This window comes from Podarcis melisellensis, assembly GCF_964234715.1.
Source record: "Podarcis melisellensis genome assembly, chromosome: 10".
NCBI lineage: Eukaryota > Metazoa > Chordata > Lepidosauria > Squamata > Lacertidae > Podarcis > Podarcis melisellensis.
Window position 1 is genome coordinate 60,205,187 of NC_138542.1, and position 27,248 is coordinate 60,232,434.

A 27,248-nucleotide genomic window follows, 5' to 3' on the forward strand; every position below is an offset into this window, starting at 1 on the left:
GGACCAGCGGTCAGGGATGGTGGGAACTGTAGTCCAGCTGGAGACCCAACTTTGGGAAACCCTGACCTGGTGGATTGGAAAGAAACAGAGGGAGACAAACTCTGCAGGAAGCACAAGGAAGGGTGTACTGCAAGTGGCATTGCTCTGTAGATAATAATAATAATAATAATAGTTTATTATTTATACCCCGCCCATCTGGCTGGGCTTCCCCAGCCACTCTGGGCAGCTTGCAACAACATATTAAAATACAGTAATGCATCAAACATTAAAAGCTTCAGATCTCTTCTAAAAGTCTGGTAGTTCTTGTTCTCTTTGACATCTGGTGGGAGGGCATTGAACTGAATGAGCCAGAACTCCCCAAAGAGGCAGATTCCTCTACCGAATTATTATGGGTGGTGATGCCTGGCTCCAAAAGCAATTTGAAACTGGAAATGTGCTGTTGTCCCCTGTATCAAAATGCTCAGGGAGCTCTTGAGATGGAAATGGGATCAGGGGAGCATCCAAAATAGATGTTGTAGTTATGAGTGACCAACCACCCTCACACAGAGGGTTTTCCTATCATGATAAAGAGATAAAATTTATTGATAACCCTAGACAACTGTGCCCTAAAACAGCAGGTCATACCCTCAATCAGAGGGAAGTTAACCCAGGACTTGCTTTTAAATGGTACCCAGGACATAGTGTGGTTGAACCACTTGGGAACAGCAGCGATAGGGCTATCAAATTCAGTATCGGCCAATCGCCAAGAAAATCCAGCATGGACTTCAAAAGAGGAATTTTTCCCCCAGTGACGGAGGGGATTGGTAAAAAGGAAGTTGAAAGGCAAAGCCAAGAGAGCCAAATTGCTTCAAAACACTTGGAAGTTGTTCAAAACCACACAATGTTAGAAGCTCTGCTGTAACTAATGAAACACTCAGTAAAGCGAGTCCTATTTTGCCTCCTTTCTCTGCCTGAAGATTCAGTGTACATTAGAGTCAACTGAACAATGCTAGGGCGTACTGGGTTGCAAGGAACTTGAATGGGAACCCCAGTAACCTGTGATACGATGGTCAGTTCCATGTTTAGTAGTATTTTTAATTCAATCCCTCGGCCTGCAGTGGTAATTCAGCAACATGGCCATTTATATCTTGTGTTGTGTGTGCGCACTTATCTTAAGAACAATGACACTACGTTTGCCTCCGGGAGTGCCAATGTTTTACAGAAACCACACCATTTCCCCATAAAACAAGACAAAACCAAATCCTGGTAATACTGACACACCCAGAGCTGGCACACACTCTCTCCACCATGACAGCTCTTCTTCCAAAACAGGACTCCTCCGAAGTGTGAGACAGCATGGAACAAATTAATCTAGTTTTCTTGGCGCAGTAGAAGTCAACAGCCCACACCTCGTACTCAGTAATGAAGGGCGTGCATCTTCCCTTGTGAGGAATAGGCCTACTATTCCCATTTTAAGCAAAGTAATTAGAGACCTGAGGCCACACAGAAAGCTGCGCGGCTTCCTTTGGCCGCGTTGAAAACTGACCCCAAATCCCCCATTTTCCAGCAGCAGGACTCTCTCCACTAACGCAAGCCAACCTTAGCAGAGAATCACATCTTCCTCCGTGGGTGGTTCACAGCTGGGACAGGCATACCTGGGATGGACGGGTGTTGGGAGGCAACTCCAGGACCAGCTCTAGACACAGTCTTGCTGTCTTTGTTGCCCCCCCTCTCTCTAGCTCTGTAGCCAAAATGCAAAACTACCCCACAGCATGTGAGGGAGCTGACACCCTCATGAAGCTCTCCTCAAATCACAGGCTAGACAAAGCTGTCTCAGACCAGGGCGGCTCACTGGTCCATCTGGCTCAGGCTTCCCCAAACTCGGCCCTCCAGATGTTTTGAGACTACAATTCCCATCATCCCTGACCACTGGTCCTGCTAGCTAGGCATCATGGGAGTTGTAGGCCAAAAACATCTGGAGGGCCGAGGCTGAGGAAGCCTGATCTAGCTCCATAATGTTGGCACTGACTGGTAGTGACTCTCCAAGCTTTCCTTGGATATGCTGGGGATTGATTCTGGAATATTCTGCATGGAAAAGCATCTGTTCACCTGTGGAGTTATGGCCCTTACGAACGGGGAACGCTCTCACTTTAGCAAGCTTAGGAATAAAGGAAGGTGCACAGGCAGATACAGACCCTCCAAGTAATAATAATAGTTTATTTATATCCCACCTACCTGGCTGGGTTTCCCCAGCCGCTATGGGTGGCTCCCAACAGAATATTAAAAACACGATAAAACATCAAACATTAAAAACTTCCCTAAACAGGGCTGCCTTCAGATGTCTTCTAAAAGTCTGATAGTCATTTATTTCTTTGACATCTGGTGGGAGGGCGTTCCACAGGGTGGGTGCCACTACTGAGAAGGCCCTCTGCCTGGTTCCCTGTAACTTCGCTTCTCGCAGGGCAGGAACTGCCAGAAGGCCCTTGGCACTGGACCTCAGTGTCCAGGCTGAATGATGGGGGTAGAGGCGCTCCTTCAAGTGTCCCTATTTTCCAGGGACAGTCCTGGATTTATAGAAGCCATCCCAGTTTATGTTTTAATCCTGGAATGTCCCACTTTTCCTTAGGACAGCCCTATTTTCCTCAGAGAGGTGTTAGAGGGTATGGAGTTATGTGACGACCGAGCCAAGGAAATGAGTAGCTATACAAGATTTAGAAGGCATCTGAAGGCAGCCCTGTGCAGGGAAGCTTTTTAAAAAAAAGTTTAATGTTTTATTATGTTTTTATGTATGCCAGAAGCTGCCCAGAGTGGCTGGCGCAACCCTGCTAGATGGACAGGGTATAAATAATATATTATTATCAATATTATTATAGAATAAGACGTCCCTGCTTTCATTGAATAAATGTTGGAGGGTATGCAGATATTGTGGATATTCCTGATGGATTTTGCATGACTGTTTCAGCTCTACGGATGGCATCAGCTGACCTGTGCTGAATATCATTAAAAGCAGCTATCTTTCTCCTACTCCCTGGCCTCTCACCCCACGGGACAAACATTCCTATCCAGGGGGCAGGTAGCAGTGGCAGAAGCCCCATCAGTCTGTATGAAAGCATCACATAGAAAGACAAAGCCACAGAGGCTCAGAGTGCTTTAAGAAGTATAACAAAACAAAACAAAAAAAACCTCACCAAACAAACTGGGTCATTGGAGGTGTCAGGAAAACCACTGATATCAAAAGACCCTTTGTTCAGAGTCTAAATGTATCATCTGAAGTGTCGAACAGATGAATCTGAAGCAGCCACAGAAGCCTCACACGCCTTTTGTCTCACATGAAAGAAAGCATTTTTCACACTGCAGGAAGGTAGTGTGACGTGAAAGGATTGTGACCGAAATAAAATCCTTGGAAGTGACTGGGGCATGCGGTGATAAATATCTTAAAGCTCCCAGCTAATGGATTATAACAACTTCCTTCGGAACTGGAATATATTTTTATTTATAGAATGGGTAGAAAAGTACATTCTGCACGAATCTATAGTAACACACAAATACACACACACACACAAAAGTGTGTTTGCTCAAAAGTCCACATGTGCTAACAGGTCTAAAAAAGTTGGTGAGCCCTTTTTATGTGTTCCATAATTTCCTCCTGAGGAGTGTGGGGAGTTTATAGTCCTTCGCACAATAAATATAGGTGCAATTTTTTATACCTGGTGCAATTGCAGATGGAGATGGGGAAGAAACTGGCCCAATGTTGTGTAAGATTAGAGAAAGCTTGAGCAGGGTCTGTCCAAGACATTTTACTGTCCGTGGCATAGGACAGGATAGCACCCACCCCCAAATCCAACCAGAAGACAACTAGATTGGCAGTTATATCTTATTCCAACAATGACCATACTCCTCGGCACCTCAGGACAGCAAACTAGCAGGCCACATGGCACAAACCTCTCTATCTTCCGATCACTTGCCACTGCTGTGCACTGCCAGTATCAGCCACCAGAGGCAGCTGACTCACTTTACCTAACAGTAGGGCCAACCTACCCCTGGGTTCAAATCCCCGTTCTGCTATCCAGATGATGTTGAGTCATTCACCCTCTGTCTCAGCCTAACCCACCTCACAAGGCATAAGAAGAGGTACAGAGGGGGGAAAGAACTGCGCACCATACCCCAAGTTCCTTGAAGGAAAAGCAGAACGGAAGCATAACAGATTATACATGTCAAGGATAGAACTTTAGCATTTGCTTAATTCACATTCCGGAGACACACAAAGGCTCACCTCCCCCCAGCCGTAAGTTTCCCCCAGTTCTGCAACCGCAAACCTCACATTACTATTTATTTTTTACATACATTAGAAAAAACCAAACCAAACTTTTTCGAAAACATTGCATGCTAAGTAACCAGGGTCTAGTTTGTTTCCCTTTCCCCCACATTTCCATTTCTTCCAGCTGTGCTTTGCAGTCAGCGGGGCTATTTACAAGATTATATCTCTCTCTCAACTGGATGCACACTGGACTCCTGGGCTAGCTATTTTTACAAACAGTGTGTGCTCGTTTGGTTGCTGTGTGCTTGTGTGTGTGTGTTTTAAAAACACCCCAAAAGGGATTATATATGAATATGAATAAGAGCTACATCTGCAGTTGCACTTAGTATGATAAAAGTCACAAGGGCACAAAATCCATGTGCTTTGAGGAATACATTTATCACCATGTGGAATTAAGATGAAATCTCTGTGTGTGTGTGTGTGTGTGTGTGTGTGTGTGAGAGAGAGAGAGAGAGAGAGAGAGAGAGAGAGAGAGAGAGAGAGAGAACACATGCTTTCCTTGACCCACAAACCACAATGCCCTGAAGGGACCTTCTACTGAAGTCAGCTTGACTCTGGCCCAGTGCATTTATTGTTTTTAAGCCAGACCATTAGCTGACACAAACTAATTCAGGTAGCCAGAGCCGCATTCCCTTCTTGGCAGGCTTCTAGGGGCCACACACAAATGGAGGCACAATTGGGTACACCCATGAATGCAAATGTTACCTTTGTGCAGAAGGCTAGTTTCTCCTCTCTCCATTCCATCCAGGCAAGCAGGAGGCATTAATAGAGCCCATGGACATATTCCAGCCAGGCAACCACACTCAAAGAGGATGCAGAGAAAGGATGTATGTGACTGGGGAAAGCATGTGACCTGGGTATCACCAGACAGACAGACAGAATTAAGGGGTAGTAATAATGTCTCCTACTGCGAGCAGGGCACAGTCACATATTTGAAGGTCTGTTGAAATAAGAAGGTCTCTTATTTCAGGGATGGGGAACCTGTGAACCTCAAGATATTGCTGGTGTACAATTCCCCTCATCCCAGACCCACTGGGAGCACTGGTTAGTCGGAACTGGAGTCCAACAACATCTGAACGGCCTGCCCCTGTTCTGTTTCAAGGACTCTTGGGTCCAGTTTAATGATAAAGATGGGAGAGAGCTGGAGTCTGGATGTGGCCCATCAACAGTTCACAGCTAGAAACACACATTACCTGGCCTCAGCCTTACCTGCTATGGATAGCGAGATGTAGTTCTATTTAAATTTCAGCAAATTTCAGAAGATAATTCTGAAGTTTTCTGCTGGCTGGAGCTGATGTGAGTTGTAGTCCACAGAGAACTAGGCTGGTTAAAGCTTACCTAGCCCCCAGCCTAAAGCATCATCGGTTAGCTCAGTTGGTTAGAACGTGGTGCTGATAATGCAAAGGTCACAGGTTCAATGCCCATATGGGCCACCTGCATTGCACGGGGTTGGAATAGATGACCCTTGGGGTCCTAATTCTAAGGCAACTTCTGTGTTCTTATGAATCCTTTTCCACGTCCCCTGCAGCCAATTCGGGGTTGGGACAGCACAAAGCCTCCTTTCAGCTTCTGGGAAGAACATTTTTCCACATTAATTCTGCCACCAGCTCCTGCTCTTTCATCTCCACCCGCTTCCTTTACAATTCCAGCATGGAAATGGAATCAGTGACCTACGAGCACTCGGGGATTTCGTACTCTGTCAAAAGGAGGCCTGATGTTTTCTGCACATTTTCGGCTTTCCCCTCCATCGGCTACCGTCTTTAACATTTCTGGGATTCCAGATGGCATCCGAGAGCGTCCTCTTGCAGAAATTCACATTTCGTATGTGTCCATATATCAGCTGCCTTCCTCTGGGCTTCATTCTTCATGTCTCGATCGCTTTTTGAGCTGCATGTCAAGAACCCTGGGTAGTGACACCAGCATGAATGATTTCCAGCTTCCTTGCTAGATTTTCTGCTCCAGCACAAATGGAGTTCAGGGTGGGAATTTGCCCTTTGCATGTGAACCAACAAACGAGGATCACCTCCAGACTTTCAGCATTTTGCAGGAAAGATTCAAACACACCCTGTAAATTTGGGTTACACCTGTAAACTGCTTTCACCTCAGCGCAACAAACCCACTACTTGTATTTTAAAGGACTTGTTTGCAGTTAGGAATGTGATGAAGAATGAAAGGCAGAGGAAGAACGAATCGTTAACAGGAATATGTGTGAATGCCACACAAACAAAAATGATCCTGGAATCACAGAATTGTAGAGTTGGATGGGAACCCTAGTCCAACCCCCTGCAATGCAGGAATATGCAACTGTCCTATAGGGGGATCGAACCAGAAAACAATGAATGCTCATTGCTATAGCACATGACAGTGTAAACCTTCTTTGGCGGCAATAAACCATAATTCAAACCATGTTTCAAAAGGTAATCATAATGGAAACGAAGCTTTCACTTTCATTTACCTCTCAGTCCAGGGAACCTCCGGCTTCTAGGTGAGTTGAGTATATACAGAAAGTGCCTTCAATTAGAACAGCTGCCCTTGAGAAATGCTGCCTTAGGTGTGAATTCTGAATTGTTTTTAAACCTTTTTTCAGGTTTGTACTGTTTAAAAAACTACTTTAGCCATTCTTAAAGGTAAAGGGTAAAGGGATCCCGACCATTAGGTCTAGTCGTGGCCGACTCTGGGGTTGCGGCGCTCATCTCGCTTTATTGGCTGAGGGAGCCAGTGTACAGCTTCTGGGTCATGTGGCCAGCACGACTAAGCCGCTTCTGGCGAACCAGAGCAGTGCACGGAAACGCCGTTTACCTTCCCACCAGAGCGGTACCTATTTATCTACTTGCACTTTGATGTGCTTTCGAACTGCTAGGTTGGCAGGAGCAGGGACCAAGCAACGGGAGCTCACCCTGTCGCGGGGATTCAAACCACTGACCTTCTTATTGGCAAGTCCTAGGCTCTATGGTTTAACCCTCAGCGCCACCCGTGTATGATACAGCTAAATTGCCTTTGGACATATGCATGTAAAATGCTATTCATAAATGAACAACTGCTAGGAGAACCCAACATACTGAACCCTTAGGAAGTTGTAGGTTTGCTTTAATAAGTTGCAATTTTTATGCCATCAGACACCAGGGCCTGAAAACTCTCATTTTCCCAGCTGTGCCCAACACCTGACACAATCCATGATGGCAGGTGGGCATGACTTGGCTAAAATGGCCAGGGGGAGGGCAGAGGTTCCCATACCCTCCAACCGTCCTGGAAGTACAGAAGCCATCCCAGCTTCTGAATTGAACCCAGAATGTCCCAGGAACGAGCCAGTGCCACACTCTCGTAAAAAGGTAAAAGGTAAAGGACCCCTGGATGGTTAAGTCCAGTCAAAGGCAACTATGGGGTGCGGTGCTCATCTTGCTTTCAGGCCGAGGGAGCCGGCGTTTGTCCGCAGAAAGCTTTCCGGGTCATGTGGCCATGACCTGGAACCGCTTCTGGCACAACGGGACACCTGACGGAAACCAGAGCGCACGGAAATGCTGTTCACCTTCCTGCCAAAGCAATACCTATTTATCTACTTGCACTGGTGTGCTTTTGAACTGCTAGTCAGTTAGCTCTCACCTTCTGATTTTCATCAGGGGAATGATGGAGGGTACAGGTTCCTCCCCACTGAACTAGATTCACTGGGGGAGTGGGCCCACTGAGGGAGTCAAAGGTCAAAATCTGGAGCCAGTACTGGAAGCTCCTTACGCTTTCCTGTCCCATTTTGTGAGAGTGTGTACGTGTGCCTCTGTCTTTCTCTTGTCTTCTTCTGTGCAACTAATAATTAGACTGCAACTTCATCCATCTACACGCATACCACAGTGATGGGGAAATGAGCACTATGTCCCCATAAACTCTATTCTGTCGAGGAGCAAGCCTATAAATTGTCAGCAAAGGCTCTGGGCTAGTTTTCACAAAAGCCTATTTATTCAAAGCTTTCCCTATTAATTTCTCCCCGTTGCAAACACAGAGCTGAAAGCAATGTAAATGGATCCACTGCTGCCCTTTTAAACCAGTCTGGCAAAGCTGCCTCATGACCTGACTAAGTGATCTATGTGTCCACACAGCCCAATCTGATGTGCGAGCCAATGAAGGTTCTTTCTTACAAACCAGTCTGCAATCTTTGCTTCTATTTCTAGAACCACTCCCTAGGGGTCTTTTGAAAACAGGGCAGAAGAAAAAGAGAAAGAATTTCCTGACCACTCAAAGGCAGAAGGCAAGACGTCGGGCAAAACCCTGCAAATTTTACTTGAAATACCTTGTGTACAAAAGGTAACAAGAAAGGGAAGCAACTTCTTAACCTGGTAATAAAATGGAGTAAATCGCAACTTTACAGCCTTAATGCAATCATATACTTTTTAGGTGCCAAACAATGAAATAAACCATATATAGTTTGGCTCCTGCCAATCCCAGAATTATCATTCCACAAACACAATCCAAACAACCTGCAGAAAAAAAACCTGTACTCTACAAAAGGTGTTTGCAATGGAAATACCTCTTGGAAGATTTGAGCAAGTGAGTCAAATCCCATGTGTCAGAGGAAAGAAAAACAAACTGGGGGGGGGGCTGGAAAGGTTACCATACTTTACTGCCCTTTTATGGAAATACCCCAGAATAAACAAGTTGTCTGTACAGTTTCAGTGCAGGGACTGTACCATTTCACACTGCAGGTGGAGGGTTTGCACCTTGGAATGTTCCTTCACATGGAGGTTCTCACATACTGTTCTCTGTTGAGAACTAGCCTATCAGTTTTCTACATTAAGAGTGTCATCGTTTTTAAGACACAAAAGGAATATGCAAACATACTTAATCCTACATTTGCGTTGTCAGATGGTACAGTCTCAATAGTCTTGTATCATATGACAATTCTCAGAATCTGTAGGAGCAGATTAGCTCTAACTTCAGACACATTGCAAGCAATAAACAACAATTCTCAGCAATCCCTGCAGAAATATGTTGGAGGGAGATATGATGGAGGAAGTCATCATAGCAGTCAGCCAAACACTCAGATTTTTGCAGAACAGATGCAGTCCTTGAAGCTTGGCATCGTTCCCTTCAGGGCCAGGTGTTAAAGACTGCTTAGCAAAACATATACAGAAAGAAGCAGTGGTGTGGGATGGAACAATTTATAGCGCTTTGTTTTTCTGTGGAAACGAATAACATTAATTCATTGTTAATGGTAGATGGATGCCAACTGCCAAAAAAAGAGAACACCAGAACAGTAGGCAAGCTTGGCAGTTTCAATGTTTTTTAGCTTTATTTCCTAAACAGAAGGAAAATAAACATGCTAAATCAGATCACTTAGGCATCAGATAATTTCCCCATTCAAACTGGAAATGTCCCTATGCAAATTATCTTATGGTATACTGAAATAACCCCCTGGAAAGTTTTGCATAGTAAACTTTTCCCCAAAAAGTTCCCAATTGAAAATATTCCAGAAAACCCATAACACTGGACAGGAGACATGGAAACACAGCTTTACTAGCTGCCACCCAGCTTACACCAGACTTGGATAGAAAAATATCTGATTTAGTGGAAATCAAAACAGCTGAACAAAATGTTCTGTATTAGCTAAGTCCAGCCTTGCAAAAACAATTTGTGATTTTGAAATCTCTCAAACTCTGGGCAGTCAGCTGAGGAACCCACACTTAGGAAGTGTTAAGAGTTTGCCCCTGTTGCAATGACATGAGAATACACGGGGCTTGGCTATCACAAATATACTTTGCAGAGATAGTTGCCCTTCATGAGATTAATACAGTGGCAAACTGGAATGACATCTTCTGCCCAACAGACTCAGAGCATTATTTCAGCTCGTGATTTTTGGCTTTCTAGTCCATGAAACACATCCAACTGCCACCAGAACATTTGTAGGCAGACAGAACAAAAGAGGTGACTTTTGCAAACTTTCTCTTTCTATTTTTCTGGAAGAGGTGTTAGTGGGCAACCCTTCACTTCTTCCTATTTATTTCCACCCAGACACAGATGTAGGTTTACCATTGTAGGAGAAAAAATCAGCAGTACCTATGACAACCCAGAAGGGGTTCCATAGGGAACTTGGGCTGAACAAGGTTTCTAACTCCTCTTTCACTGCCTGTGGGGAACTTTTGCGCGTCCAGATGTTGCTGAACCTCAACTCCAAACATCCCTGATCACTGACCATGCTTGCTGACACTGATGGGAGCAACATCTGAAGGGCAAAAGATTCGCACACAGTCTAACCTATTGCTCTGATGGCACACCAAACACCGTAGCAGCACAGTATCAGGAGGTTTTTAATGTTTGGTGCTTTATTATGTTTTTATATGTGCTGTAAGCTTCCTAGAGTGGTTGGGGAAACCCAGCCAGATGGGCGGGGTATAAAATTGTTGTTGTTGTTGTTGTTGTTTGCAGTGCCTGAATCTGTCGCTTCCCCATTTTCTCCCCCATAGCTCCTTCCTGCCAGCTTTTTGCAGGCTTCTTTCGAATGAATGGCTCTTCAGACAGAATTTTATCAGCCTCGATCCCACTTTTTTAAACCAAAGGAAATGGTCCGATGAGTAAATCAAACAAGTCTATTGTGCTACCAGCTGGTTGTTGCGCAACATCGTGCAACAGATCGCCAAGAATGCCATTAAGGCAAGTCCGACTTAATTAAGGAAGTTCAACGAGGCCAAAGTGTTGGAACGAGCAAGTGGTCCTCAGGAGCAGCAAGAGAGCCCAGGTTCTTCCAGATTCAAAACCCTCCGTTGACCACCTCTCTGCACGAAAGGCAAAAATCTATGCAATTAAGAGATTGATTAAGAGATAGACTGTGCTTGCTCACAAAGCGGCGGAAGAAATAGCACTCCTGCACCCACATAATGTAATTAGCAAATAACTAAATAAATGGTTGTTGCAGCCAGTTCTCTCCCTAGCAGTGAAGCAAATGTGTGTTTACGGAATAATGAAACCAATTATCTTGATGCAGAAACTCAACTCGCGCTGCCTTTTGCACACTTTCCTTTTCGTTCTCTTGCTCTCCCTTCCATTAATCTCCTGGCATGCAGATCTATGGAAATTCAACTCACTTAAAAGGCTCTTTCAGGCCAATTTGCCATTTATTATCTTTCCTACTGCATCAGCTCTGGGACAAGCTCTGAAACTCGAGATTCGCAACTGGAGGCCTTTGGGCTCACAGCATTCCTTCTCTTGGCTTTCAGTTCGGCAAGAAAAATCAGGGACAGAATGCCATTTGAGAAAAGGAGAACAGGATGCAGACCTGTCTCATTGTACCTTATGTCCCTTATGGGACCTGGATAGGGATCCGAAAATCTGTCAGTGATGCTTTCTCATTTTTCCAGTTTTCCCACATTTCCACATCAATTTGCAATTGTTTCCAAGTCCACATGAAAAGCCATCAACATTTTAGTGCTAATTTCTCCAATATTTGTATGCAATTTTGCCTAATATGCACATTTTTGCAAAGCATAAGTTCTCTAATGTAACAATTTTTTGTACAGAGACATCACCTTGCCAACAACGGTCCATATAGTTAGAGCTATGGTATTCCCAGTACAGTGGTACCTTGGGTTATAGATGCTTCAGGTTACAGATGCTTCAGGTTACAGACTCCGCTAACCCAGAAATAGTATCTCAGATTAAGAACTTTGCTTCAGGATGAGAACAGAAATCGCATAGCAGCGGCACAGCGGAAGAGGGAGGCCCCATTAGCTAAAGTGGTACCTCAGGTGAAGAACAGCTTCAGGTTAAGAACGGACCTCCAGAACGAATTAAGTTCTTAACCCGAGGTACCACTGTACTGATATATGGAAGTGAGAGCTGGACCATAAAGAAGGCTGATCACCAGAGAATTGATGCTTTTGAATTATGGTGCTGGAGAAGACTCTTGAGAGTCCCATGGACTGCAAGAAGATCAAACCTATCCATTCTGAAGGAAATCAGCCCTGAGTGCTCACTGGAAGGACAGATCTTGAAGCTGAGGCTCCAATACACTTCATGAGAAGAGAAGACTCCCTGGAAAAGACCCTGATGTTGGGAAAGATGGAGGGCACAAGGAGAAGGGGACGACAGAGGATGAGATGGTTGGACAGTGTTCTTGAAGCTACCAGCATGAGTTTGACCAAACTGAGGGGGGCAGTGGAAGACAGGAGTGCCTGGCGTGCTCTGGTCCATGGGGTCACGAAGAGTCAGACACGACTAAACAACAACAAATAATCAAAACTATATGCATTTTATGCAACTTTACCCTAGCTTATACTTCTTCTCTTTTTTAAAAACACACATGTCAGTTGGCAGGAGAAAGGCATCTTAAAATTCAGGAAAGTGTAACTCTTAAAGAATGGCTGTGTTTTGGTTTGTGAGTTAAGCTTTGTGGTAAGTGCGAAAAAGGGAGATTTGTATTCAAATGTGGACTGAATCAAAATTTCCCCAATCCCTACACTTAGGTAATTGACCTTCTTCTATATATTGCTTCTCACTAGGGATGTGAGTCTGAGTTCTGTCATTTTCTTATTTTTTTCTAATCTTAAATTCAGTTCTCCACATTTTGCAGCAATTTGTGACTTTTTAAAAATTAAAAATCCTCGCTCAGTCATGAAGTTCACTGGGTGATCTGGGGCTAGTCATTGTCTCTCAGCGTAACCTACCTCACAGGGCTGTTGTGAGGATGAAATGGGGACACTCAAGGTACACCACCATGAGCTCTTTGGAAGAAAAAACAGTGGCATATAAATGTGATTAAAATAAAAAATTAAGAAAACCTCATGAAAATTCACCAGCATTTTAGTGCAGATTCTTCCTAATAGAACACATTGTTATATGCAATCTTGACTAACGCATGCACATTTTTGTAAACAATTTCCCCCAACACAATGCATTTTTAGTAACATGTCCATCTTTATGCACACTTTCACCGTTTTTGTAAACCTTGTTTGGTCAGCGAACTGCATAGCGAAATTTGCAGGAGTGCAAATTTCTTTTTTCTTTTTTAAAATAATTTTTATTAAATTTCCAATTGACAAACCAATCATAATATCACATTGATTCCAAATTACACCAATACATAATAAACTCCAAATATTTAGCCGAATTTTAAATTTTTGTTGGGGGTACCCATGGTTTGAGTTCAGAAAGGGTCCAATCATCTCATATTTCTCAGAAGTGCAAATTTCAAAGGCTAGCTGTGCTTCTGTTCACATACTGTTTCAGAAAAGTGCAAATTTGATAGATTCAGCTGGGATCAATTTTCTCCCCAACTCCACTCCTCACATGCTGTCGTTGCCGTCTGACTAATCCAGAGCCCCAAACCCATATGGCGTAGTGGCAACTCCCTCAAACAGAGGACTGTCGTTCCTTAAGTAGGAAATGTTACCGCTACAACTCTCTGGCAAACATGCATTGCACACGGACGCATTTTCAGACTTCTTCTACATAACAGATGCAGAAGTGGCTCAGGGGCCCATTTTGCACACGCAAAAAGAGTTGTTGCTAGTAGCAAAGGTTTACCAAGCATCTGAACAAGGCTTGCAACCTAACCAACTTTCAAACGAGTTATTTGAAAGCTCTACGGAAATTCCAGACTGACCACTTGACAGGCCCGTTTCTCTTGGTTTATCTTCTGAGGCTTCCCAGCACTAGTTTCGCCAGTCTGTTTTTAGCTTTGCGAGGAAGCCTTTAATCAAGGCGCTGGAAAGGGAAAGAAAGCTTGCCGGATACACCCTAAAAAGAAATCTCTCCTTAGGATCACTGACCCAGAAATGCAGGAAGGACCTCCTTCAATAGCACCCATGTTTCTGGGTTAAATGTTAAGAGTGCACTGAGATTCCTCAAAGCACCCTTTCTTGGGTCACCACACCTTCAAAGCACATTTGTACTGTCACCGCTCCTGGGATTCTTTGGGGAAGTCATGTAGGGTGTGGATGTGATCTTGGGGGAGGTGGGAAGGAACAAAGGGTGATAGCCTAGTAAGTTTTACTCAGAGCAGACCTGTTGAAATTAATGGCCCAAACTTAATGTTCACTTATTTCAGTGGCTCCACTTTAATAATAATAACAAAAATAAAGATTTTCTTAGGTTATAAAAGTATGCACGTTGTCTCTTTTTCAGGTCATTTCTTCAGTGGGTCCACTCTGTGAAACTTATTGCAGTACCACCCTGAGGAATTAAACTGTTCTACCATCTTGTATTCCATATATTCATCTTTGGAAAGCCAGCATATGGCGTATATTGAGAGAAGCGCTAGAACCCAGAGGCCCCGGCAAAGCCCATTGCCACTACTGCCTGCCAGGTCCCAAACCACTCCTGCTGATACTGCCACTACCACCACTCCTGGGCTGGTGCAAAGGACTGGGGGATGGCACGGAACTGAGCAGAGCAACTGGCCATGCGTGCAAATGCCCCATCAACACCAGCTTAATTAGGCCAACAATGATTGGGGAAGGGCTGTGGCTCAGTGACAGTGCATCTGCTTTGCATGCAAAAGGTCCCAGGTTCAATCCCCACCATATCCATATCTCCTGTGTGAAAGCCAGGAAAGCTGCTTCCAGTCATTGCAGACAATACTTAGTTAGATGAGACAAAGGACTATGTTTGAGGGTGAGGCAGGTGCTATTCAAGCTGGTGGAGGCAGAGAGTTTGTGTACATAGGCTGGAGTTCTGATCTGCACCACTGCTGGGCCCCTCCTGGGTCCTTGACGCAGGGTAGGCTACCTGAGGGTGTGGCATGGTGCCGCTCTCAGCACTGGGCCACATGTGCAGACTACTTGGGGCCATCAGCTTAATAGTGCCAGCCTTCTTCCTGGCACTTCAGGGTGTGGATGGCATAAGCCAGCATCACCAGGGAAAGTGTGTGATCAGCGTAGCCGCCACCACCATGGGCAAGCACCAGGGACCCCCCAAGTGATAGGAGTGAGCCAGCAGGAAATCACACTGAGCAAGTTGGAGTTAACTCTTTATTAGCAAAAACATAATCTTCACAGATTTGGCTGAGTGTCAGGCCTAATGAGCAGAGCAACCCATGGCCTGGTAGGTCATGCCCCCATGACGCAGAGACTAAAGGTCCCCACCCTCCACAGCCATCTATGTCTCTTCTCCAGAGGTTTTTTCCCCAAGCAATCAGAGACTGCACCTGCCTGCCTGCCTGCCTTTGCTCCTCCCGCTTCATGCCTCTTCTGGTTCTGGAAGACCAGAAGGGAGGGGAGCTTGTTGCAGCAGGATAAGGAGACACCCATGCCTCTCCCTGACCCATCTTTGCTTCTCGGCTTCCCTCCTCTCCTGCTTCAGCTTCTGCCTTTGATTCTCTCGGCCACAGACTCTTCCTGCTCACTAAATCCTATTACCTCTTCAACTTTCAACACCTCCTCCTCTCTGTCTGCTCCCTCTTCTCACTCTGACCACTCATCTTCATCCCACCACCATTCCCTGGGCTCTAAGCCTTATTCCCTTGGGGTTTTCCCCAGCTGGTGCCTTCCACCATTCCTCTGCATCCAACCAGTCCATGACACCAAGGGCAAATGAACTGGGGACCCCCAAATCTTGGAGCCAGATCTGAACTTTGGAAGACCATAAGTGTTTAAGTCTAGTGTCTGGCTGTTGGATAGGAACTATGAGCCGCACCAGTGATAGAACAACTGTCAGGGACTCCTGGCAGACCCGGTCATCTTATTTACTGTTGCATGCACTTTTCTCTTTATAGTGGATCAAGGCCTCCTCCTCTGGGATCTTGGCTAACGTTTTTGGATTACGCTGCTTGGCAAGGCCCTCCAGCTGTCTGGCCAGCCCTGTCGAGTAAAGCAGGCAGCGCAAAGAACTGCCACATAAGTCATAATGCTGGATAGACTTTCCTCCTGGCAGCTTTGCATTCAACAGCGGCCTTCCTTTGATGGCGCGAAACCCTGCAGATCTGGAGAAGGAGAAGCTCATCCATTAGGCAACTATCTACTTGAACTGAGAGTTGAGCACATGCATCAAGGCCAGGCTGCTCCAAGCAGAAAACCCAGTGGCTGTGCTGGAGTCCAGAGACTTCCCCTTTCGCAAAGCGAGCACCACACTTTGCCAAGAAAACCATCTGCAGAGCAGAAAAAGGAGGAGTGTGATGGCATGGTGTGGTGTCTGAGAAATCCCTGCTTCAGAGAGGCTGAGCTAGCATAGTGTTGTGGCTAAAATGCTGGACATGCTAATAATTTTTATCAGCTTTTCAGTGATAAATGCACTGTATGAAGTCAGAAAATAGAAACTGAATGTAACAAGAAATACATAAAGAAACAACCATACCTCCCTCCCTTCTATGCCAGAAGCCAGGAAAGTGATCTTATTCATTCTAATGTATTGAATGAATTCTTAATGTATTTTTCTTATGTATTATGTATTGTTGCCTACATCCTTCATTTTCTGTGTTGCTCTTGCAGGGACCTTGCAGGTCACTGTTTTCATTGGCCAGAAGAAATTGAGATACCCAAGCACAAAGTTCAGAGCAGAAATATAATCATGAAATTCAACGCTGGCAAGAAAGTATTTTGTAAACCCGGTATTTCGGCATATGTAATAAGCGACCACCAAATAGCACAACATGCATCTGGTTTCTAAAGTGTTGGCATTTGTGCAGGGTGATTTGGGTTAAAAAAACCCAAACCCAGTCCCAGAGCTTCCTGGGTGATCTTGAACCAGTCACTGCAGCCCTTTTTGTGCATTTCTTCTAGTGCCATGCCCCCCCAAATCATCCAGCAGTTTCTCACCTTCACACTCAACTAACCCTCAAGAAACTGCATTTGCAAATTATCAAAGGGGAGAGAAGATTTCAGTTACATTCTCATGCTTTGGGTACAGGTATTGAACCTTCCTCCTACTCTACAAATCATCACACCAGTGTTCTGCACTTTGCAGCCTCCCCAGGTGCCAGCACTTTAATTAGAGCCCAGTTGGAGCTGTCTTATACTGAGTTAGACCCCTGGTGCATCTAGCTCAGCACTGTCTCCACTGACAGTGGCATGTAGTCAATACACAGACACTGAAATTCAGGTAGGGGTCTCTCCCAGCCCTACCTGGAGATGCTGAGAATTGAACCAGGAACCACCTGTGAGCAAAGCAGACACTGAACTCAGGCTCCTCCCAAAACATTGCTCTCTGGAAAAGAGGTGGGGCTGAAAATGCTAGCCAAAATAATGCTTTCAGTTGTTCATTCCCATTTATCTACAAAATTGGGATCCTCACAGCCTGCCTCTCAGGGATATTGTACTGAGGATGTCTGCAAAGGACTTGGAATGTGCTATATGAGCACTAAGAATTAGCATTCAGAACTAGGCATTGACATTTTACCATCTTCCGCAGCAGCAACTGTTTTGCTTTCACACCCATCCCCTCAATACGCTTGAACCTGAACAATTCTTCCAGTCAGAGGACAAAAACTGGCAAACTGCTAATTTTTAAGTGGAGACCATAAGGGAGGTAATCGGTTAAGCAGCAGGCTGGCAGCTTTTCCCTCCACACAGCCCCCGTTCCAAAGCACTAATGCTTTGAATGAAGTAAATTACAGCAAAGCTGGGTCATTCCAAAAAGTCATGCTGACCTCCTCTGATGAAACGTTTCATTTGTTTACCACTGACTTTCTATGACAGGAGGAGGGAGCCTTTAGCATCTCCAGGGCCACATTCTTTCCATGGGAAACCTTCCAGGGGCCACAGGCCAGAGGTGGGCAGGGCCAGAGGTGTACCTCTTACCCCTGTGAAGTAAAATCAGGAGGTTTCTACATACGCAACTCTTTATTCTCCATCCAGGCAGACAAGAGGCATTATAACAATTCAAGAAAAAAAAAATGTTCAAGGAGGACACAGTGCAGGGCCACTGAGGAGGTGTGGCCTGGGGCAGGGGGTGTGGCTTCAGGAGGGTGTGGCCTGGGAAGAGTCCTAAAGACCAGACCAAGACAGGCCTGGGCGGCTGCTTCTACACCTGTGGCCTGAGGTTTTTTCACCTATCTTCCAGGAAAGGCTACTCAACCAAGCTACCCTACACAGGTTTGTCCTAGTGGTGGCAAATTTTTTATTCCACAGAAGGGTGAAGACAGTCCACTGACCCTGAAGGTGCCTGAGACCCTCTCCCCTTGCCCCTATTTGCTGTTCCCGAAGACTCAGTGGGACCATGGTGGGTGGTCGGGTCTGGTCACCAACACAATCACAGTGCAATGCCTGCTTTAAAAGAAACTCCCACATCTTGGCTCAGGTCAATTCTTGTGACCTTTTCGGTGTGCGGCAACAGCTTCAGAGTTTATTTAATGCACCTAAAGTGGCTAAAATGGCTAAAATGTTCCAACCTTTTAAAAAATAAAACAGAATTACAGGTGTGAGAGACCTCAGCTAGATCAGAACTCTGCTGTGTGTGTGTTTGTGTGGAAAAATACATCTTAAAAACACAAGAAAACAAAGCAGAATAAGGAGGAATGGAAGAGAAAGCAGACATACCTGACTTTCCCACTCCGGCTCGGCCAAAGATGGCCAGTTTCACTTCTGCGCTCTTAGCCATGGCGGGGAGAAAATGGAGGCTGACAGAAACGTCACTGGTTGAACCAAACTGGTACGAAGAATGAATGGCCAAGTCCTTTCTTCCGCCTTACCGCGCCATTGTGATTTTCAAGAAGGGCCTAATGGAAAAAGACCCACCAAAGAGAAGGAATGAGCAGGTGAACAGGGGTGCTGCCGGCCACTGCCAAGGTCTCAGCAAGGGGTTGAGGGGTGTCCTGTTTCTCAAGGACCCCAGGGAGAGCTTTTTGTCAGACGCTGCCCTCAAACGATAAGCCATGAACCTAGACCCAATCTCCTTTCTAAAAGCTCAGGGGGTGGTTCTCCGTCTTCGGGCATGGGGGAAGAAGAAAAAGAGCAGAAGCTATATTTCTTTATATTGCGTATTACATTTACCTAGGCTAGGCTGAGAGAGAGTGACTAACCTAAAATCACCCAGTGAGTTCCATGGCTGAGCGGGCATTTGACACCTGGTCTCCCAGGTCCAAGTCTGGCACTCTACATCACTGCATCATGATGGCTCTGTTCAGAAGAATCACATGTTAAAGCCCCCTTTCTTCAGATCACAGCTGGGGCGATCCCTTCCTGAATGATCCCATATATATATATATATATATTTGCTTTCGTAGATTTTCACGGGTACAGGAATGCAGGTTTTGGTGTCCTCGGGTGTCTTCCCGTGTAAAAGTTGGGGTGTCTAGGCGACGTTTCGATGAGGTCTCACTCGTCATCTTCAGGCTGGTGCTTTCGGCTTCTTGTTACTGGAACAGAGCAGGATCTCAGTGTTTGAGTTCCTATAAATACTGTTGAGGGGGTGTGGTGTATAGCCTCCAATGTTCTGGGCAGAGAGGAAGTTCCCAGGCTAGTGTGCCTTTTCTTCTTTTGTTCCTTAATTACTTGAGGGATATCTTGAGTGATATCACTCAAGATATCCCTCAAGTAATTAAGGAACAAAGAAGAAAAGGCACACTAGCCTGGGAACTTCCTCTCTGCCCAGAACATTGGAGGCTATACACCACACCCCCTCAACAGTATTTATAGGAACTCAAACACTGAGATCCTGCTCTGTTCCAGTAACAAGAAGCCGAAAGCACCAGCCTGAAGATGACGAGTGAGACCTCGTCGAAACGTCGCCTAGACACCCCAACTTTTACACGGGAAGACACCCGAGGACACCAAAACCTGCATATATATATTTATATATACACACACACACACACACACACACAGTGGATGCTCCGGATGCAGCGTTTGCAACCCACAGCAGTGTGTCTGCACGCGTGGTGGTTGCGATTCGGCGCTTCTGCGCATGTGTGACCACCGAAACCCGGAAGTAACCCGTTCTGGTACTTCTGGGTTTCGGCAGTTCGCAACCCAAAAAAACCCAACCTGAAGCATCTGCAACCAGAGGTATGACTCTGTGTGTGTGTGTATACAGTGGTACCTTGGGTTAAGTACTTAATTCGTTCCAGAGGTCCATTCTGTTCTTAACCTGAAGCACCACTTTAGCCACCGCACCGCCGGAGCACGATTTCTGTTCTCATCCTGAAGCAAAGTTCTTAACCTGAGGCACTATTTCTGGGTTAGCAGAGTCTGTAACCTGAAGCGTATGTAACCTGAAGCGTATGTAACCCGAGGTACCACTGTGTGTGTGTGTGTGTGTGTGTGTATAAGCTTGCATACAAAAGATGTGGAAATCATGTGGAAATCTTGGCAAGAACCCTATTCCCTGAGATGCTACCGTTCCCCATAACTTCATGATAAGAGCTTTGCTGGATCAGGCCAAAGGCCCACCTATCCCAGCATCTGGTTCTCACACTAGCCAACCAGATACCTGGTGGAAGTCCAAAAGCAGGATCCAAGAAATGCCACAACTCACTTGTGATTCCCAGCAACTGGCTGCGCTTCAAGACCGCCCCACAATGCCATCCCCAGGAGAATGAAGACACAAGGACACAGAATTTAGGTTAATGTTAATGGTTAATGTTAATGGGCAAAATTTAGGCCTGCGCATCAACAACACAATGCATCTGGAGTGACCTTTGCATTATTCCTGTAACCCACACCCCAATTTCTTTTTATAGAACTAAGATACTAAACAGTACAACCCAATGTGCTGTTGCATGAAGCAGGGAACACAGCTTAATTGCCAAGGCCCCCAATGTGGCCTTAATGGATCAATCCATTTTGCATCTGCACCACAACCAACTCAAGCCTTGGTGCAACAGCAGAAGCCATTGGTACTACAACACATGCACAATTCCTGTGCAGCTACGTTTCAGGAAAAAGAAGTTGTGCAGCAAAGCAGATGGAGGAGCGAAGCTTCCAGCAACCCATGGTATGGAGCCTAGAGGGTAAAAATTGACAACCGGTTCCTCCATTTGGTCCTTGTAGGTCCTTGTTTCAGCCCCCTCCCTCCCTGGCTCCAAGCGTCTCCCACAAACCCAAGACCTCACCTCCCTTCTAATCTTCAGTCACATTTGAGGACCACACAGTCAAAGCTATCTTTAGCAATTCCTCCTGTGTGGGGGCATCACAGCTTGAGCACAGCCCATGCCTCATTACGCACAATGGCTGGTCACTTCAAAAAAACAGAAGCACAAAACCGTTTGCCTTAAAAACATACTCTAAAAAGCATAACCAGGAAATAACTCTGCACAAACTTCTATTACAGTTGGGAGGAAAGGGTTAAGCAGCCCGTTACTAGCCGTCAACACTTAATCATTTTGAAGTATGGCCCTTGTTTAAAAAATGATCTGCCAATCCAGATTCAGACCGTTTTTGAGGGTGCAACTCTGTGCTTTCCTGTTTTCAGGGGAGCTTTAATGTGGGGCTTTTCGGTGGTTCTGTCTTGCTTGCATAACAGAGAATGTCAACGTCATGTTTGGCAAGATTACCTAACAGTTAATAGATACCATAGGACACACAACCGCTGAATAAAGTCTCGACATTCTTCAATATAATCGGCTCAAAATACTGAAAAAGTCCCATTTCCGCCCCAGCCAAGATAGCTGCAATTATTATTGCCAGCAGTTGGCCTTGACAACTAACTTCCAATACAGTTTTTTACGTTTCTGAATGGACAAAAAACCCATTAACGCCGTTGCGGAGTCAGCTCCCCACAGCCTACTGTAACTCCCTTTATTGGTTCTCAGGAATTGCTATAAAAGCCACACCAGTTCAGAAAGGTATGCTTCTCTACATTTCCCCCTAAACAAACCTCTGTTGCTTTGAAGTGCTCAGAAGCCCTTTGTGCATTCTGCATCAGGGGCAGAGTGCAGGGTTAGGCAAGGCTTAAAAGGTGTTTTATTATAGGGCTCGGAAAAGCTTTCCACATCCTGCCCCATCCCATCTCACTCATCGGCTTGATGGAGGAGTTCTCTGTGAGAAATGCTAAGAGGTGGAGTGGAACAACACTGACCGCCTCACCCTTCCCAACACTGCCCACCTCAAGAAAACATGTGAGTTTAGCATCTGACAACTGTGAGGAAAAGTGTGGGCATTCTTGGAAGAGGGTGTGAGTAATCTTCAACTACACAGAAACGCTTTGCCCAAAATCAAAGGTCCCTCCAGATGTCCTTTTTATTATGCATCCACAATAATTTGTGCTCGTGATAATATTGGGGCAGTTATAAGTAATCAATGACGCAGGCTCCCAGGATGTTTCAGAGCACAATCCAAAATGCTGACGCTGACCTTTAAAGCCCTAAATGGCTTCGACCCTGAAAACCTGAAGGACTGTCTTTACCCCCATTGTTCAGCCTGAGGTCCAGCTCTGAGGGCCTTCTGGCAGTTCCCTCACTGCGAGAAGGGAAGTTACAGGGAAACAGGCAGAGGGCCTTCTCAGTAGTGGCCTCCCATCAAATGTCAAACAGATAAATAACTATATGACTTCTAGAAGGCATCTGAAGGCAGCCCTGGAAGGAAACCCAGGACGTTGTAAATGTTTGGTGTTTTATTGTGCTTTTAATACTTGGTTGGAAAATGCCCAGAGTGGACAGGGTACAAATAAAAAAGTTGTTGTTGTTGTGTTACATAGCATATCTGCAAAAAGACTCTGGCCTGGAGTGTCATTTAAAGCCATCGTAACAAGACTTATTATTATTTTGCTATGCTAACAATTGACAAGCAACTGTAGAGAGTATTCTTCATCAGCCTCTATTTTCACAGGGTGGCTACAAACAACATCAGTTATGTGAGAAAACACAGAAACAAACGTATGTAGAGTCGGACCCACTGATCCGTCTAGTCTCTGAATTGACTGGCATCAGCTTTCCAGGGTACCAGACAGGTATCTCCTCCACTGTCCAGTCTCCTGGGAGACACTAGGGACCAAATCTGAGACCTTCTGGCATGCAAAGCCTGAGATACAGCTGTTGGATAGCTATTGCTATAGGAACGTGCCACACGCTCAGAGTTACCGCATCTGCATTTATACTAAGGGGGCAAAAGTGTGTGTGTGTGTGTGTGTGTGTGTGAGAGAGAGAGAGAGAGAGAGAGAGAGACAGACAGACAGACAGACAGACAGACGAGGGGAACCTTAGCTTCCTACTTGTTTCCACATCTGTGTTCTAATTTACATTTTTTAAAAGTGATTTCTATTCAGAGTCATTGAGAGCTGGTGACTACCCAGTTGGCTTCATGGCTGACTGGGGATTTGAAGCCTGATCTCTCAGATCCTGGACCAGCACTCTAACCACTAAACCACACTGGCTCTTTTCTTCTTTTTGCAGCTGCATCGCACTGTTAATGATCAACTATAGCCCTGAGATCCTTTTCACCCATACTATGGCCAAGCAACCATTATTTGACTTGAGGACTGACAGCTGGGCATGTGAAGTGATTCCACTAGTTTTTTTGAGTGGTGATGCGAGGCCTTTTGAATGTTCTTGCCCAAATGCAGACTTTAGTGCTCCATGCCAAGTTATTTCACTAAACACTGACTTATTTCACTTTAAGTAAGTTTCTAGCACTGCTCTTGCCTGATTTATTGGGCTGCCAATAAGTAAATAAATCCAACTTTGCTTGGAACAGAATTTAGAATTCATTTTTTTATGTGTACGAAGCACATAGTTGGGCTCTCCAAGCTTAGCACTCTGATGGGATACCTCAGTCTGTAGAACATGAGATTCTTAATCTCAGGGGTCAAGGGTTTGAGCCCCATGTTGGGTAAAAGATTCCTGCATTGCAAAAGGGTTTCGACTGAACCTCATAGTCCCTTCCTCCTCTATGATTCCAGGATCCAGGACTTTGCAGTCAGACAACATGGTGACCACCATCCAATAAATTCAGCTCACTGAAATAATTTGGTTTAAATATGTTTAATTCTGTTCTGGATTACAGCTGATGCCTTTGGAGCTCTTTTTCATCACAACTTTGTTCCCAGAGCTATCTTGTTGGCTCAGGGGTGTTTATAATACTGGCAAAAAATAATCTGCTGAAGGCCTCAGTAGGCCAAAAGGCCGGTGAGAAAGATACAAGTAAAAACAAACCAACACTCTGAAAACGTCACCCCGAAGTGTGAAAGCTGTGAAGGAAACTTCTGTGTCATGGGTCATAACGAAAGGGATTGAAAACAAAGCTGCCAATTATCATAATTCCTTTGTGCAAATCTGTGGCGCGGCCACACTTGCAATGCCATGAACAGCTCTGTCTCCTCACCTCAAAAAGGGTGAGGTAGAGCTGCAAAAAGGTTTAGAAAAGAGCAAGCAAAATAATCAAGGAGACAGCGCAACTCCCTTGTGAGGAAAGATTACAACATTTGGAGCTTTTTGGGGTAGAAAAACGGTGAGCAAGGGAGAATGCGACAGAGGAATACAAAGTGTACATAGTGGGGAGGGGAAAAGTTGGTAGGCTTCTCTCAAAATACTGGAACTCAGGGTCATCTAATTAAGCTGAATGGACAGAGGGGAAATTATATTTCTGCACTTGGCACATGGGCTCATCCATACTTTTGCTTCTCCTAGGCCTAGAAACTGAGGTTTTCCGCTTGTCCTGTACTTTCTAGGCATGGGTCTGAGAGACTTTTTGTTAGACCCACCACTTTCCCCAGGAAAACCTGCCGTTTATCACTCAATCGGAACAAACGTCAATCTGCTTTTACACTTGTTCCGATTTGGTGGCAAATAAGTTTTTTGGGGGAAAGTGACGGAAGTGTGGACGAGCCCATATTTAAAGCTATGACCTTCACTACCATAAGATGTGATAATAGCTTTTGTTTTCTATTGATTCAGCTAACCCCCTTTTAAAGCCATCCAAGCAGTGGCGTAGCGTGGGTTGTCAGCACCCGGGGCAAGGCAAGCAATTTGCACCCCCTAACCCGTGGATTTGCGCCCCCTAACCCTAACCCCCAGATGTTGTGCCCGGTGCGGCCGGCCCCCCCTGCACCCCCCACGCTACGCCACTGCATCCAAGTTGCTGGCTATCAATGGTTAATAGTCAGAGAGTGATCACAGTGTTACCTTAAATATTAGAGATAGCATGCCTCTGAAGACCAGTTGTTGGGAATCAGAAGATGGGAAGGGGCTCTTATGTCCTCCTTGTGGGCTTCCCACAGGAATCTGGTTGTTTCTCTGTGGGGACAGGATGCTAGGCTACATAGCCCTTTGGTCTGATCTAGCAAAGCTCTCCTTATGCCTATTGCATGTTGCAGAGATCCACCACAAAGAACACATATTATATTCCACGCCTGCCCCACCTCTGAAACTGGTCATGTCTGAAGATGTCAAACCTGGAAGACAGCCATCCCATACAGAAGATTGCCTCTCTATTATTCACTGCATCTTGTGGATTTCTAAAACCTTTTGTGTGCCTGGACAAAAGTCAAAGATACCTGAGCGCTGATAATATCTGCAAGGAGATGACAAAAGAAGAAGAAGGAGGAGGCAGAGAAGCTGGTAACGTGACATTAACAAAAGGAGAGAAGGAAATGTTCTTGAGCTTTGCAAAAGTAACAGGAAAAAAAATCCGACAAGGAGCTCTGTGAAAGTCAAAAACTGGCAGGTCTTCCAATGTCTTGGAACTGTTCTGGTAAGAGATAATATTGTGGTACATCTTTTAGGTTTAGAGTAGAGTATCCTGTTCCAGAGACTTAACATTTTCATGCTAAATTAAACAAAGCAGGAGCTTTCATTCATCCTTGCAAAGCTATTTTTAAAAGCCACACGTAAACAAAGCAGGCATATGCATCTATTTCCTGTCTTGGCTACTGTGCAGCCTTGTTTCTTGGACACAGTCAGGATGCCAGAGAAACGCAGCATTGACAAGGTGTCCTGATGAAAGTGCTTCTGATCACCCAGAAAGTACAGTAAGAGTCAACAACTGGCAATCCCGGGTATAAATCTGCCCCACCAATTGCTAATCTCAGAGGCAAAAGAAAAGCCCAGATGAACAACTTGTGGAACTTGATAGGAGACTATTAAAAAAGCAGCAGGTGTAAAACTAAAAAGTGCTGCTGCTGTTCAGGGCTCATTTTGGAACAAAAACTTTGCCTAAAAGGTGGGCATGATATACTATTTTCAAAAACTGTGCTGTGATTCTTGCCCCCCTTGAGTTCCGTTTTTGAAAATAAGGCAGGACAGAATTTTCCCCTAAAAAATAACATGCTGCTCCATTTATTTTATTTTGATAACAAGCAAGTTTTTTTTAAAAAAAGGGAAAGAAATGAAAGAAAAGTTAATGTTTTAAAAAGGAAAGTTGTCACAATTGCCAGCAAACAAAAGTATAGGATACAGTTTTGTGATTTACCAAGTCCATAATAAGGCATACCAAGAGGGAAGGGATGTTTGGTCTATAATTACAAAGCGTCTCATGGTCTAAATCAAAACAATTACAAGTTTTTATTTTTAAAAAGGAAGACGACAAAAAGTAACCTTCAGCTGTACCAAACTGACACACTAGCATAGCTCTTTGGTAGCTCCTGAGCTACCAAATGATCTCAAGCATTTTGGCCCCCAGACACTTTTAGCTTATGTAAGGTTCCCCCCGCCCCTCCCCAGAAGGGTGATTTGCCAAAGCCTGGAATAGGTAAAGGTACCCCTGCCCGTACGGGCCAGTCTTGACAGACTCTGGGGTTGTGCGCCCATCTCACTTAAGAGGCCAGGGGCCAGCGCTGTCCGGAGACACTTCCGGGTCACGTGGCCAGCGTGACAAAGCTGCATCTGGCGAGCCAGAGCTGCACACGGAAACGCCGTTTACCTTCCCGCTGGTAAGCGGTCCCTATTTATCTACTTGCACCCGGAGGTGCTTTTGAACTGCTAGGTTGGCAGGCGCTGGGACCGAGCAGCGGGAGCGCACCCCGCCGCAGGGATTCGAACCACCAACCTTTCGATCGGCAAGTCCTAGGCGCTGAGGCTTTAACCCACAGCGCCACCTGCGTCCCTTAAAAGCCTGGAATACTGTACTGGTAATTCAGATTATTGAGCTTGAAATAGAACAAGTTTTCT

At 45.3% G+C, this 27,248-nt stretch overlaps 1 protein-coding gene across 2 annotated transcripts in view; it reads right to left on the reverse strand.

The window, feature by feature from the left end:
* RERG (RAS like estrogen regulated growth inhibitor) overlaps positions 1-27,248 on the reverse strand; it is a 91,107-nt gene that overhangs the window by 61,119 nt on the left and 2,740 nt on the right. For both annotated transcript variants that reach the window (XM_081927476.1, XM_081927475.1), the window contains exon 2: positions 18,748-18,926. In XM_081927476.1, coding sequence (XP_081783602.1) covers positions 18,748-18,808 — 61 coding nt within the window. In that variant the 5' untranslated portion in view covers positions 18,809-18,926. The remainder of the gene's footprint in view (positions 1-18,747; positions 18,927-27,248) is intronic.